This window comes from Castanea sativa, chromosome 9, assembly GCF_040712315.1.
Source record: "Castanea sativa cultivar Marrone di Chiusa Pesio chromosome 9, ASM4071231v1".
In the NCBI taxonomy this organism is placed as follows: domain Eukaryota; kingdom Viridiplantae; phylum Streptophyta; class Magnoliopsida; order Fagales; family Fagaceae; genus Castanea; species Castanea sativa.
The window spans coordinates 37,508,180-37,522,144 of NC_134021.1; the positions used below are offsets into that span (position 1 = coordinate 37,508,180).

The window sequence follows — 13,965 nt, forward strand, 5'->3', positions numbered from 1 at the left end:
TCCTTAGCTATGCATCACTTGCCTCTATATCAATATCTACTTCATTCTCAGCCTAAAAGAACCCCAGAAAGCAAAATATACAACCAACCAATAAAACCAAAATCAAAGGCAAGCAAGATAGTAAGATAGAGCAAGGAAGCAGCAAGTGAGAGTGGAGAGCCAAAAACAAAGCAGAAAGCAAGTATTAAGACAGTAGCGCGTGGAGTCAAATACAACAGGACAATAAAGTGTTGACAATAATAAGACAATAGTGTTAACAATAGTGTTACCAAGTACCAACCATAAAAAAAGTCCAATGAAGAAGGCTAATCTTCCTTTATTAATTTCATTCTATATATCCTTCTTAATATTTGACAGAATATACCTTTCTTAATAAAGGAATAATCCTTGCATATACTACAGTGTAAAGGGTCCAACTTTGTGGAAGATCCCTTACTGTTGTGGGTATCAGCCAAGCTAATCTAACACTTTAGTATGCAAGTACTCCAGCAATCCCCAAACATAATAAAAAAAGAGTAAAACATTTCTTAATTTGTTCAGACCACTTCAAAAGCTTCACAGTCCTAGCTAGCAGCCCCTTCTTCTTCTTCCATTTCTGTCTGATAGAATAGATAGTATCCTGTACGATTCGATTTCAAGCTTCAACTTTATAATCAGTTAGTTTCTTCTCCTAGCTAGCTCCATGGAAAGGTCGGTTAGTACTACTACAATCCTCAACGTCTTTAAGGTTTTTGTGTTTTTTCAAGTAGCTCTCTTCTTCACTCTCACTCGTGGTTATGTCATTTCTACTTCAAGTTTTCGATTAACTCTGTTTGTAACTGTGTTGGTCCTCACATTTCTGTCCCCTGCTCATGCTGAAAAAGACTTGTCCTCGTTTGAGTTTTTTTTAACGATCTTAACTAGCACTTCATCTTTTGTCATTAGTGAATCTCCAGTAATTGTGATTCTTATCCTGACTGATTCATCACTTATATCTAACATCCAACAACGGTTTGAAAGATTTCTAGTTAATCGTTCTTCTTCTTCTTCCACTTCTCTTGTGACCTCCAACAATACCAGAAGATATGCAGAATGTTTTTGGTTGAATATTGGGTTAGTCTCCAATGTCCTGTCCGAACTCCCCCCAGATGTCATTTATGAAATTGTAAATCGACTACATACCTTCAGAGATTTTATAGCGGCTGCAGGGGTTTCCCGAACATGGCGATCTGTTTGTTTGAGCATCGGTAGAAGGCCTCAGCTTCCTTGGCTGATGCTTTCCGAAACACTTTCCACAGACATGCGACATTTCTTCAGTCTCTGCGACAACAATCGTTATCAATTACAATTATCTGAAGTCCAAGGAAAACGCTGTTGGGGATCTCCACATGGTTGGGTTGTAACCTTGGGTCCTGATTATGAAACCCACCTTCTGCACCTTATTAAAGGAGTACAAATTGCTCTTCCACCATTAAACACAATTCGAAGACTGGCTGCTACAGAAGAGTGGTTTCACCTTGTACACAAATTCATTCTTTTAAAGGACCCTTCCCATAAGTTGTCGTTCCTTGTCATTGCAATTTTCGGCCCCGTGAATCGCTTAGCTTTTGCTAGGGTGGCTTTCGACAGAGGAGAAGGAGCGGCTTTGAATAGAAGAGGACAAGATGAGTGGGCTATTGTTACCAATCCTGACAATTTGATATTCAATGATGTTGCATGTTTTAATGATAAAATATATGCATTTTGTGACAACGGCAAGCTGGTGTGCCTTGAAATTGATGCTCTTCCGGAAGCTAAGGTACAAGTTATTGCGCCCGGACCAAGCGAAGAAGAAATAGACACGCTCCTAAAACTATATTTGGTGGAGACATCGGAGAATCTTTTTGGGATTTTTCGTTATGGATTACGTAATCCTCTGGAGTTGAGGCACGGGACTACATCTTTTTCGGTTTACAAGTTCGACTTTAGAGCATCGGCTTGGAAGAGAGTGATAGACTTGGAAGATCTTGCTGTTTTTGTTGGTGATGGCAATTCCTGGTGCATTCCTACAAGCACTATCCTTTGCAGAAGTAATTGCATCTATATCACAGATGACAATTGGGAGTGGCAAAGGTACCCAGGAGTGGCATATGGAGGCCATGATGTGGGAGTGTTTAACATGGCACAGACTGAGAGGGTTATCCAACGCCTTCCATTCGGTAAGAACAACCCTCTTTTTTATTCTCGACCAATTTGGGTTACACCTACTTTGCGTTGAGATGAGCTTTATGTCCGTTAGTTTATTAGCTTATCTACTTATGTACAACTTTTCAAGCCTTCTTTTCTTCTAGGTACCATTGTACTTTGATTTCTCTACTACCATTGTACTGAAACAAAATCTGAAAATGCAGTTTGTATGATATTGATCAGTAAATTATTCAAAGAGAACCGTAAAAGAGTAGCAAATTAGTGTAGCTTGCTAATTGCTAACAAGCTGTTGGATTAATTTGCTTTCTTGCTTGAACATGAAACTCTGGACTAAAGCATATGTAATATATGGTAGATTTGCTCTTCTTTTTAACAAATCCAACCATCCTTCTAACATCTTCTCTAGTGGCTTGAAAATGCGTTCTATCTTGATAGTGCCACCACGAATCCTTTGTCATTCTTTGCAGTCATATATGGTAGATTGTAGCAGCCCAAGCAATCTTACATAGATTCATTTGGAACCTTCTTCCCTGAATCTCCTAGTGAAAGAACACAATTTGAAAACTTGTTGCCATTATGTCCTACTGAAAACACTTAAGGATATGGTTTCTACTCTTAATTCGGCTTCTGCAGAAAACGCATGTCTCCCTCTTATCCCTAGTTAGCAACTCTGTATAGAGTGGATAGTCTATCATTAACAGGCAACATACTGATAAATGAATGCTAGGAATATCATCAGGCAACCAAACCATTTTGCGCCATTTATCTTAGGGTTTTCTGGTAAAAATCTCATTCCAAGTTGAACTACAAGTGTACTGACCTGTCTCAGAAGGAATCCAATTCATAACACCTTCCACCCCATGGTTTACCCGATTTTTAGAATTTTGTTGTTTCAGTTACTGTAAATCTCTTTATCTCATGATCTGGATTTGAATTAATTGACTACTTGGGTTTCTTTTTTGGATACATATAAAGAGATAAATCAGAATATTATTTAACTGAATCAGAAGAACAAAAAATCTTTCCTCCAAGCAGAAATAACAGCAGAAGGAAGAAAAGCTGAGGAAAACACAAAAGCTGTAAATTTTACAGCCCATTTACAATGACAGTGAGCTATTAGAAATTACAACTTACAAAAGACCTTGCTAATTCCTTTGCGTCCGCCTCCAGAACTGCAATTTCTGAATGCAAAATTCTTAAATCTCCCTCCACTTGAATGCTTTGAAGTTTCCCTTCCTTAGCTATTTGCCTATTTCCTCAACCACCGTGACTACTTGTTTTTAGTCCATATAATATATGAATTAGTGAACCATGTTAATTGCCAACAAGCTTTTGGATGGAGCCTGCTGTAGCTTATCAGGCATTCCATTTATGGTGATGGCACCAGACCACAGGTTTGATCCCTTAGGTATTATGATTGTAAGCAGGAGACAATCTTAAGCTAATTTCTAGAATATTTATTCTTGTGATGCTGTGAATTTAAGTTACTGTGAACTTATTCAACTTTAGTTATGGATTTGAAATGCAAAATCCGAAAATTCAATTTAGATGATATTGGAAATTAGATTGTTCAAAGAAAGTAGATTGTATAGCATGGTAATTGCCAACAAGCTTTTTGATCGATTTGCTCTCTTGCTTCAAAATGTAACTTTTGATTAAAAGAGATGCAATTTCTTTTCCTTTTTAACAAAAACAACCCTCCTTCTAACATCAACTTTAATGGGTCAAAATGCCTCCTATCTTGAAATTGCCAGTACGAATCCTTGTGCTTCTTTGCAGCCATATGTGGTGGATTGTAGCAGCCCAAGAAATCTTACATAGCTTCATTCTTAATCTTCTTCCCTTGATCTCCTAGTGAAAGAACACAATTTCAAAACTTGTTGCCAAAATCCTAGTGAAAAAATAACACAAAAACAGATGGTTTCTACTCTTGATTTGGCTTCTGCAGAAAACACACGTCTCCCTGATATTCCCAGTTAGCACCTCTGTATCTAGAGGAGAGTCTATAATTAACAGGCAACATATTGATGAATGCATATGCTAGAAATGTCATCAGGCAACCTTACCATTTTGCACCTTTCATCCAAGTTGTACAAATCTTATTCCAAGTTGAACTACAAGTGCACTGACGTGTCTTAGAAGGAATCCAATTTATAACACCATCTTCCCCAAGTTTACCTGATATTGTGAATTTTGTTGTTGAAGTTACTGTGAATGTATTTATCTTGTGTTCTGGATTTAAATTACAAATTATGAAAACTAAGGTTAGGCGGAACTGGTAATAAGGTTGCCCCCACAAGTGAGTATATTAGAAACTGTTAAATGACAGATTGTGTTAATTAGGCTGTAACCAATTGTAGCTAGCCGACGGCTTATACGAGTCAAATCCAGGCCTATAAATAGCACACCCTCTTTTTATGTAAGTCACTCTAATTGTAATAGAATCTATGTTAGTCATTACTCTGTTAGTCTTTTTTCTATTACATTTTTGTCCTCCTCTTCATACTTCATATTGTGAATTTTGTTGTTTCAGTTACTGTGAATCTATTTTTCTTGTGTTCTGGGTTTGAATTAAAAAATGTGCAAACCGACTTTAGATGAAAGTGGTAACAAGGTTGCCCCCACAAAGTGAGTAAATTAGTTGATTACTTGTTTTATATAAATAAATAAATAAACCAGAGTATTATTTAGCAGAACCAAAAGAACAGAAAAAATCGTTTTGCCAAGAAGGGAAATTCAGCAGGAGGAATAAAAGCTAAGGAAAACACAAAAGCTAGTCATTTTACAGCCCATTTACAAAGATAGTGGGCTGTTAGAAAAAGCAGAAGGAAGACAAGCCTAGCAAAATACAAAAGATATGTAACTTGCAGCCCATTTATGAAGACTGAGATATTAGTCAAATTACAACTTCCAAAAGGCCATGACCTCAGTTTAATCATCCTGGATCCCAAGGGTACATTCTCCTGAGCATATAAATACCTATTTTAAGCGAATTTGACGGTGATGAAATCAGGCAAAAGAAAAAGGTTCTATTACTGTTATGAGAAATGATATATCCACAACATTTTTACAACATTTTTACAACAAATCTTAAGTGGCAGGTTGTTACTGGTTGTTATTGTTGGGGCAAAAAAGTAATCTTAGTGTTAGATTCAAATTTGAACCTATAACAACTAACCACTTATGATTTGTTGTAAAATTGTTGTAAAAATGTTGTGGACGTAGCACATCTCGTCTGTTATAATCGGGTTTAATTGGAAATGTTGTACTTAAGTCACGATGATTATTGAATTTCAAAAATTAACCTGCATTTTCTTTTGATGCCAATTGAAGTATGATCAGGTCAACTGAACGTTTTCGTTTTTTAGAAATTTATTCAATGATAAAAAATTTCGGAGTCGTATTTGAAGGGAAATCAAAGAAGCCAAATTAAAAAACAAAATTGTTGCTATTGATGAATGGTGACTACATAATTGATCAAGTGCCTATTACTTGGCAAATTTCTTCCTCCCCCATTAGCTTTCACAGTTCGCACACAGCAGACCTGGCTCCAGATTGGTGTGAATTTCAATTCCATTAATGAGGCCAATTGGTGCTTTACTTGACCTTCTTGTCATTTCTTCAAGTTTAAGTACGCATTTGGCAAGGTCGTTGCTCCGTATAATGCACTTCCCTGTCCAGGCGGCAAAGACTTGTCCTTGCCTTAATTCTTCCACAATGATATCCTTGATAGTGATTAGTTTTAGTTTTATGAGTAGTGTTCCATCACTCATGTCTATTATCCAACCTCTTATGGAAAGGTCTATAGTTATAACCGTTCTTCTATATTTGTTATCGTACAAATTATACCTAGCTCCCCAAGAATTAAGTGTTTTCCTTTTGCTAGATACCAAAAAATTTCAACTTATGACGTTCACTTTATAATAATTGTTTTTTCTCATCAAGTTAAGACACCAATTGGCTTTTTATGTAAATGGGGTTTGAAACAAATCTTTTATTTGACGATAAAATTTTGACCTAGGAATTAAGAGTTGCCCAAATTAATTCCAAAAAATAAAATGGTTTGCTACACCAAATTTATAGTCTCTTAATTATTATTATTATTTTTTCTATACAAATCCCCAAAGCTTTCTTGGGTTAAAGAAAACAGTCACCAAAAGCTTAAAACAAAGAAGATCAAAGAATAACCACCTCCAAAATTGACCACCAAAAAGAGCAAAGGCGGAGCCAGCAGGGACGACTGGACAAGGGAGCACCCCAACCCTTTCCCCCTTAAAAAATTAAGATTTAAAAAAAAAATAGTAATTTGAATGTATTCTCTTATCTTAATGTAGTTATTAAGGAAAAAAAAAATCTTATATGCAACCTTAATTAGAATTATCAAATGGTATATATTATTACAACGTCAAAAAAGAAAAAAAAAAAAAACTTCTACAATGATATTTACTTAACATTTTTTCCCAATAAACCCACCATTTAATAGTTGGAAATGAAAGCTAAGATGCAATGAATAAAAATTGATGATTTTTAATTAACTTAAAAATAAAAAACGTCATACGGTCTCTTTAAAACAGAAACCAAGGTGTACATATATAGAACATTTTAAAAATTCCAAATATATTATCATACTTTTAAGTTTTTTTTTTTTGCTTTGCTTTAACTAAGAAATGAAATGATTTGTTTGAATATTTTATATTTAGGCTAATCTATTAACTTCATAAGCCACATATTGATTATTTTCATTTATATCTTTTAGTGTTTCAAATATATATTTATTTTCATCTTAGAGTATGAAGTACCGTAAGTATAATAACAATGGTTATACTAAGTATCATTGTATCAACTCCTTTATATAATAAAAACAAAATACCAAATCTAACACCAAGTACAAAAAATATATATATATATAATTTATATTCACATTATTTTTTTTCCATGTCAATCAAATATTTCGTGTAATTAATTAAGTACTTCTTACTAATATTAATTAGTTTGGCTTTCAACATTTTATTTTAATCATGCACCATATGGACTAAAATCCAGACTCTACCACCTCTGCATGTGCATGGGCCATTAATCCTTCACAATTTCTCTATTTTTTGAAATTAATTTATATTTGCCTAGTTGTGTCTGAGATTGGAACCCAAACTTTCAGAGTGCTGATATAGCAAAGACGCTTGAAAAAAATTATGTTTATTCAAATTTTCGGTCATCTGGTAATTATGCTTATTCAAAAAAATTTGGCATGCTAATTCATGTACGTAATTACATGTTTTATTTTTTGTGATTCAACTCCCTTTTATTTATTTACCTGAGATAGATTTCTACAATGAATTAGCATACAGGAGCTAGGGAGCTTAGTTGTAAGTTTGTTATGCTCTGAATTAGGATATATGAACCAGAGGCTTGTACATTGATTAATTAATGAGAATTTTGTTTAGCAAACAAATATTACATAATTTAAATGAAATATACCCACGAAAAAAAATAAATTTTGCAGTTGATTGATCGATCAAGGAAAAAAAAACACTGTTCACACATTATGTTTCGGATTTAAGGAAGTTCCATCGTTTGTTAAAAACCTAGTTGATTCTGATGTTTGTTCCTAAATTAGTGAAATAAAAATGACTCTTTCTTCTCAAAAAAATAAAAAAGAAAAGAAAGAAAGGGTTTTGTACAATGCTAAGGGTACAACTGTACATGTTCTTGGATGATTTTCACGGTTCTTATTTCTTTGTCTGTTTCTGAGTGTCTTTTTTATCTTTGGGTACAATTGTTAGTTTCTTAGGCGACTAAACATACTTTTTTGGCTTTGTTTTTTGTTTCTTTGGTTGAATTATCAAAATAGTATTACAGATGAAAACCCTACTTACTTTCCCAAAATGATCTCATTGTGACCACTCTTCTATCTGTTAGCTAAGCTTCCACACACAGCAGACCTGAATTTCTTGGAGCTAAGGGTTTGTCAGCAAGCCATGTTGTTGGGCTTGTTTTGATGCTTTCAATTCCATTTTCATCAGTCATAGAGCTACACATTCATTTCCATCATGAGGTCAGCCAGTTCTTTACTCGACATCTTTAAAATCTGTGTCTGTTTTCAAGTGGCTCTCTTCATCACTCTCATTCGCGGTTATGTAATTTCTTCTTCAAGTTTTCGCTTAACTCTGTTTGTAACATTGTTGATCCTTACATTTCTGTCCCCAGCTCATGCTGAAAAAGATATGTCATCGTTTGAGTTTTTCTTAACAATCTTAACTAGCGCATCATCTTTTGTCATTAGTGAATCACCATTAATTTTGGTTCTTATCCTCACTGATCCATCACTTATATCTACCATCCAACCTCGGTTGCAAAGATTTCTAGCTAATCGTTCTTCTATTTCTTCCACTTCTCTTGTGAGGCCCATCTTTGTGTTAGAATCCAATGAACCGCAGGCCCCCAGCTGGTCCGAAATTCCCACAGATATGATCTGTGAAATTGGAAATCGACTTCCTACTTTCACAGATTTTAAAGCGATTTCAGCGGTTTGTAGCCGTTGGCGTTCTGCTTGTTTGGAAACTACAAGGTGGTCCTTGTTTCCATGGCTGATGCTTTCCGATTCAATAGATACTGACCTGCCATGTTTCTTTAATCTCTGCGACTATAGACGCTACCACTTTTACGGAAAACGTCTATTGTTTCGCGGAAAACGTTGTTGGGGATCTCAACATGGTTGGGTTGTAACCTTGGGTCCTGATTATGTATCCCAGCTTGTGCACCTTATGAAAGGAAAACAAATTAATCTTCCACCACTAGACAAAAATCGAAGACTGGCTGGTATTGATCTGGAGTGGTTTCACCTTGTACACAAATTTATTCTTTTCAAGGACCCTTCCCATGAGTTATCAAATTTCCTTGTCATTGCAATTTTTGGCTCCATGAATCGCTTGGCTTTTTCTAGAGTGGGAGAAGGAGCAGCTTTGAACAGAAGAGGACAAGGAGAGTGGGCTATTGTTACCAATTCAAACAATTTGAGATTCAAAGATGTTGCTCGTTTTAAAGATCAAATATATGGACTTTGTGATAATGGCATGCTGGTGCACTTTGAACTTGATGCTCCTTTGTCAGCTGAGGTACAAGTTATTGCTTCCCCTCCAAGCAAAGAAGATGTAGGCACACCCCAAAAACTATATTTGATGGAGACATTGAAAAATCTTTACGGGGTTTTTCGTTACGAAATTTATATTCCTTCAAAGATTAGGCATGAGACTATATATTTTTTGGTCTATAAATTTGACTTCGGTGCCAAGGCTTGGGAGGAAGTGAGAGGCTTGGAAGATCAAGTTTTTTTTGTTGGTGATGGCAATTCCTGGTGCATTCCTACAAGCACTATCAATAGCAGAAGTAATTGCATATACTTCACAGATGACAATTGGGATTCGCAAAGGTACCCAGGAGTGGCATATGGAGGCCATGACGTGGGAGTATTTGACATGGCAACTGGGGTTATTCAACCCCTTCCATTCGGTAATGACAACCGTCTCTTTTATTCTCGACCAGGTTGGGTTACACCTCGTTTATATACGTAGATTTCTTTGTTTCCTCTAAAACCGTATGCTTATTAATTGAAGAGGTAGTAGTGGTTTTGAATATTCAGAGCCTGGCTTCTTTGATGGCCAAATACAACTTGGTAATCTAGTTTGTAAACAGGACGCAATCTTAAATTAATTTTAAGAATATTTACAGTAGTGATTCTGTGAATTTAAGTTAATATCATCTATTGTCCTAAAAAGAAAAAAGAGTTACTATCATCTATTTATCTTGTGTTTTGGATTTGAAATACAAAATCTGAAAATTCAGTTTAGATGATATCAGTATGTAGATTGTTCAGAGAGCCCTTAAACTGCGTAAATTGGTATAACATGCTAATTGCCAGCAAACTTTTGGATTGGTTTGCTATCATGCTTCAGAATGCAACTCTGGACTAAAGCATATGCGATTTCTTCTTCTTTCTAACAAAAACCAACCCCTAACATCATCTTTTAAATTGCCTTCTGTCTTGACATTGCCACTATGAATCCTTGTGTTTCTTTGCAGCTAAGGGTTTGCCAGCAAGCGATGTTGTTCGGCTTGTTTGATGCTTTCAATCTTCATCAGTCATAGTCTGATAGAGTAACACATTCAATTACATCTCGATGAGGCTGATCAGTTCTTTACTCGATGGCTTTAAAGTCTGTGTCTGTTTACAAGTGGCCATCTTCATCACTCTCATTCGCGGTTATGTAATTTCTTCTTCGAGTTTTCGCTTAACTCTGTTTGTAACATTGTTGATCCTTAAATTTCTGTCCCCTGCTCGTGCTGAAAAAGACATGTTTGAGTTTTTCTTAACGATCTTAACTCTTAACTAGCGCATCGTCTTTTGTCATAAGTGAATCACCATTAATTGTGATTCTTATTTTAACTGATCCATCACTTATATATCTACCATCCAACCTTGGTTGCAAAGATTTCTAGCTAATCGTTCTTCTTCTTCTTCTCTTGTGAACTCCAACATTGGGTTAGAATCCAATGAACCACAGGCTCCCATCTGGTCTGAACTCCCCACAGATATGATCCCTGAAATTGGAAATTGAACACCTAATTTCATAGATGTTAAAGCGATTCTAACGTTTTGCAACCCTTGCCGTTCTGCTTGTTTACTTGATATTGTGAGTTTTGTTGTTTTAGATACTAAGTTTAGATGATTCTAATTCTAGTAACATAATTGCCCCCAAAACTGAGTAAATTAGTTGACTCCTAGTCCTAGATATCTTTTATATAAATGAACAAGCTAGAATATTATTTAGCCGAATCAAAAGAACAAAAATCTTTCATCACAGTAAAGCAGAAAGTCAAGAGAGAAGACAGTGGAGGCAAATACAAGAGGACAATAGCAGCAAGAAAGCCGAACACAGGGGAAGTAACTCTTTCGTCACAACAAGCATATAATCTAACCTTTACATGATACACTTGTACATACACAGCAACTTTACTATACATGGTTACGAATCTCACACACACCATTACACAAATATTTGGACCTATACATTTACATCAGTTTTTTTTTTTTTGGAAATATTTTGTATGAGATTTATTGCAAATAAATGATGGTACCCCGTACCAAACAGGCTAAAGCCCAATGAAGAAAGGTAAATTTTCTTTATTTAGGCTTCCTTTCTTCAATATAAAAAGGTAAATAAATAATCTTTGCAATTGCATATATAATTATATATTGAATGAAAGAGTCCAACTTTTTGTTTCTAAAAAAAAGGAAAGAATTCGAGTTCAACTTTGTGGAAGATCCCTGTGTTGTGTGTGGGTCACCATATTTGAATGCTCTAATCCATACCAACCAATGATCCGAAATTCTATGGCATACGATGTAGTTAGTAGTAGCCAAGCCAATCAAAACACTATCACTACAGCATGCAAAATATATAATATGTTTTGTAGCCTGTGACAAACAACCACGTGCTTCGAGTTGGTTGGGCATTCACATTAGTTTTTCTTCAAAAGATACAGCCTTTAAATTGAGACATATAATAAAAGACAAAAAAGAAAAAGAAAAGTAGGTTCTTAATATATATAAAATGCTGACATAAATGCTCATGTCAACCTATGTGTCGTTCTTCTAATCAAAAAGATTATTATAAGCCTTTTCTTTTTAAACAAAGCGACAGAAAAAAAGTCTATACCAACTGTAATTCTTTCTCCTTCAGCTTCAAGCACTTAAATCTGTTTCTACAGAGACAAGCCATGCAGCTTTTTTTTTTTCTTTTTTTTTTTTCCTTTCTTTCTATTTCTGATCAAACTGTGTCAGAACTCAAAAACGTTTTAAAGGTTTCCACTTTTATATCTGTTACATGCAGCTCGCCTAGCTCCATGACGAGGTCAGCCAGTGCTTTACCTTACGTCTTTAAAGTTTGTGCCTATTTTCAAATTGCTTTTTTCATCACTCTCATGGGTGGTTATGTCAATTCTACTTCAATTTTTCGATTAGCTCTGTTTGTAACGGTGCTTGTTCTTACATTTCTGTCCCCATCTCATGCTGAAAAAGACTTGCTTTGTTTGAGTTTTTCTTAACGATTTTAACTAGCACATCATCTTTTGTCATTAGTGAATCGCCAGAGATTGCGATTCTCATCCTGACTGATCCATCACTTATATCTGATATCAAAGCTCGGTTCGAAAGATTTCTAGTTAATCGTTCTTCTTCTTCCACTTCTCTTGTGAACTCCAACATTATTGGGTTAGAATCCAATGGACCTCAGGCTCCCATCTAGTCTGAACTTCCCGCGCGCGCGCGCGCACATATATATATATATATTATCGATCGAGTTCTTTACAACAATTTTTAAAAAAGAACTCAATATTAAACTAAAACACTAGACACTTTAGAATCTCTCTCTCTCTCTCTCTCAAAAGAGAAGAATAATTTTCATTTTACCATAAAATAAATAAAATTTCAAATATAGGTCATGGGACACTTGATAGAGAACCACATTCTCATCAATTTAACTACAAGTACGCAATTGTTAGGGTTTTAGACCTTAGAGTTGTCACAAAATTAATCAACTTTTAACCATTTTATAATGAAATAAACGGAATGCATATAATCTAGTAATTACTTGGCAATCAGACTTAACCTCTCTCCCATTTTATTTTTAAGGGTAAAATATTATTTTGGTTCTTAGTTTTACTAAAAGTTTGTTCTAAAAAGTTTTTTCAATAATTTAAAGACAAAAATAGAGATGAAAAAAAAATTAAAAGTTTAGGGATGAGAAATATCTTCTTCATAGGTTAAGAACAGAAATAAACCATTTGCAATAATTTAAAAACAGAAATGAAACTTTTAAAAGTTTAGGGACAAAAAAAAAAACTTCTTAAAATTTAATGATGAAAAATAAACATTAGGTAAAATTTAGGAGCCAAAATAGTATTTTATATTTATTTTTAATCTACAACATATGAGAAATGGGATTGGCTAATATAACCACTAGATATTATCAAATTGGATTTGCTCTTTTTTAATATAGGTCTAGGTCTAGATTCAAGAAGAAAGAAAAAAATATTTCTCACAGCATATGGAATTATACGTGTGAGGTTCACATGTGATGTGAGAGAGAAGTCATCATGAGTCACGAGCAGGGGCGGAGGGAGGGGGGGTCCAGCGGGGGTAAGTCCCCCCTAACTTCCAAAAATTTCTATAGTAATAGTATAATATTAGCATATTGTACACCACAAGAGGACAAATAACTTTTCTCTTTTTTTTTTCTTTTTTTCAATTCACACCGCAGCTTCTCTTAGAGCATCAATATTTGTGGTGCCAAAAATTTCACAATTTGGTACCACAAAAAACTATTTTATCTATTTTACCACTGTGGGTACTTAGGATTTTCACCTCGGACCAAGGGCTGGCCTTGTAATCTCGTAGGCTTGACACCTTGTGTCATCGGAAAACTTCCCCACTTTTGGCCTTATAAGCTTTGACACTACTCCTTCGCTTCAAAACTTATAAGGCAGAAAATGAGGGAAGTTCTCTTCGATGTGGGACACAAAGGTGTCAAGCCTACGAGATTACAAGGCCAGCCCTTGGTCTGAGGTGAAAATCCTAAGTACCCACAACCACATCACTTTACAAATCACTCAATATCAATGATTTTATTTTAGCATTCAATATAATAAAATAATATAACTTTTAATAAAATATTATATTTTTTTTTTTACCATCTTAGCTATAGTGTACAGACATCTTTATCTATGCACTGTAGCTCAACAGCC

General features: G+C 35.0%; 2 protein-coding genes across 4 annotated transcripts; both read left to right on the forward strand.

The window, feature by feature from the left end:
* The first annotated feature begins 369 nt into the window (after positions 1 to 369).
* On the forward strand, positions 370 to 2,392 carry LOC142609972 (putative F-box protein At5g60060). Its single transcript, XM_075781696.1, has one exon. It carries the CDS (start codon positions 683 to 685, stop codon positions 2,234 to 2,236), a length of 1,554 nt encoding a protein of 517 aa, XP_075637811.1. The 5' UTR covers positions 370 to 682; the 3' UTR covers positions 2,237 to 2,392.
* A 5,407-nt stretch (positions 2,393 to 7,799) lies between these two features.
* On the forward strand, positions 7,800 to 11,314 carry LOC142610660 (F-box protein At2g26160-like). 3 transcript variants are annotated; one of them, XM_075782538.1, is made up of 2 exons: positions 7,800 to 9,705; positions 11,025 to 11,314. In XM_075782538.1, exons 1-2 carry the CDS (start codon positions 8,214 to 8,216, stop codon positions 11,147 to 11,149), a joined length of 1,617 nt encoding a protein of 538 aa, XP_075638653.1. In that variant the 5' UTR covers positions 7,800 to 8,213; the 3' UTR covers positions 11,150 to 11,314. The 3 variants fall into 3 exon arrangements, with proteins under 3 accessions (XP_075638653.1, XP_075638654.1, XP_075638655.1); XM_075782539.1 differs by having other exon boundaries at positions 7,800 to 9,672; XM_075782540.1 differs by lacking the exon at positions 11,025 to 11,314 and adding an exon at positions 10,243 to 10,418 and having other exon boundaries at positions 7,801 to 9,705.
* The last annotated feature ends 2,651 nt before the right edge of the window (positions 11,315 to 13,965 follow it).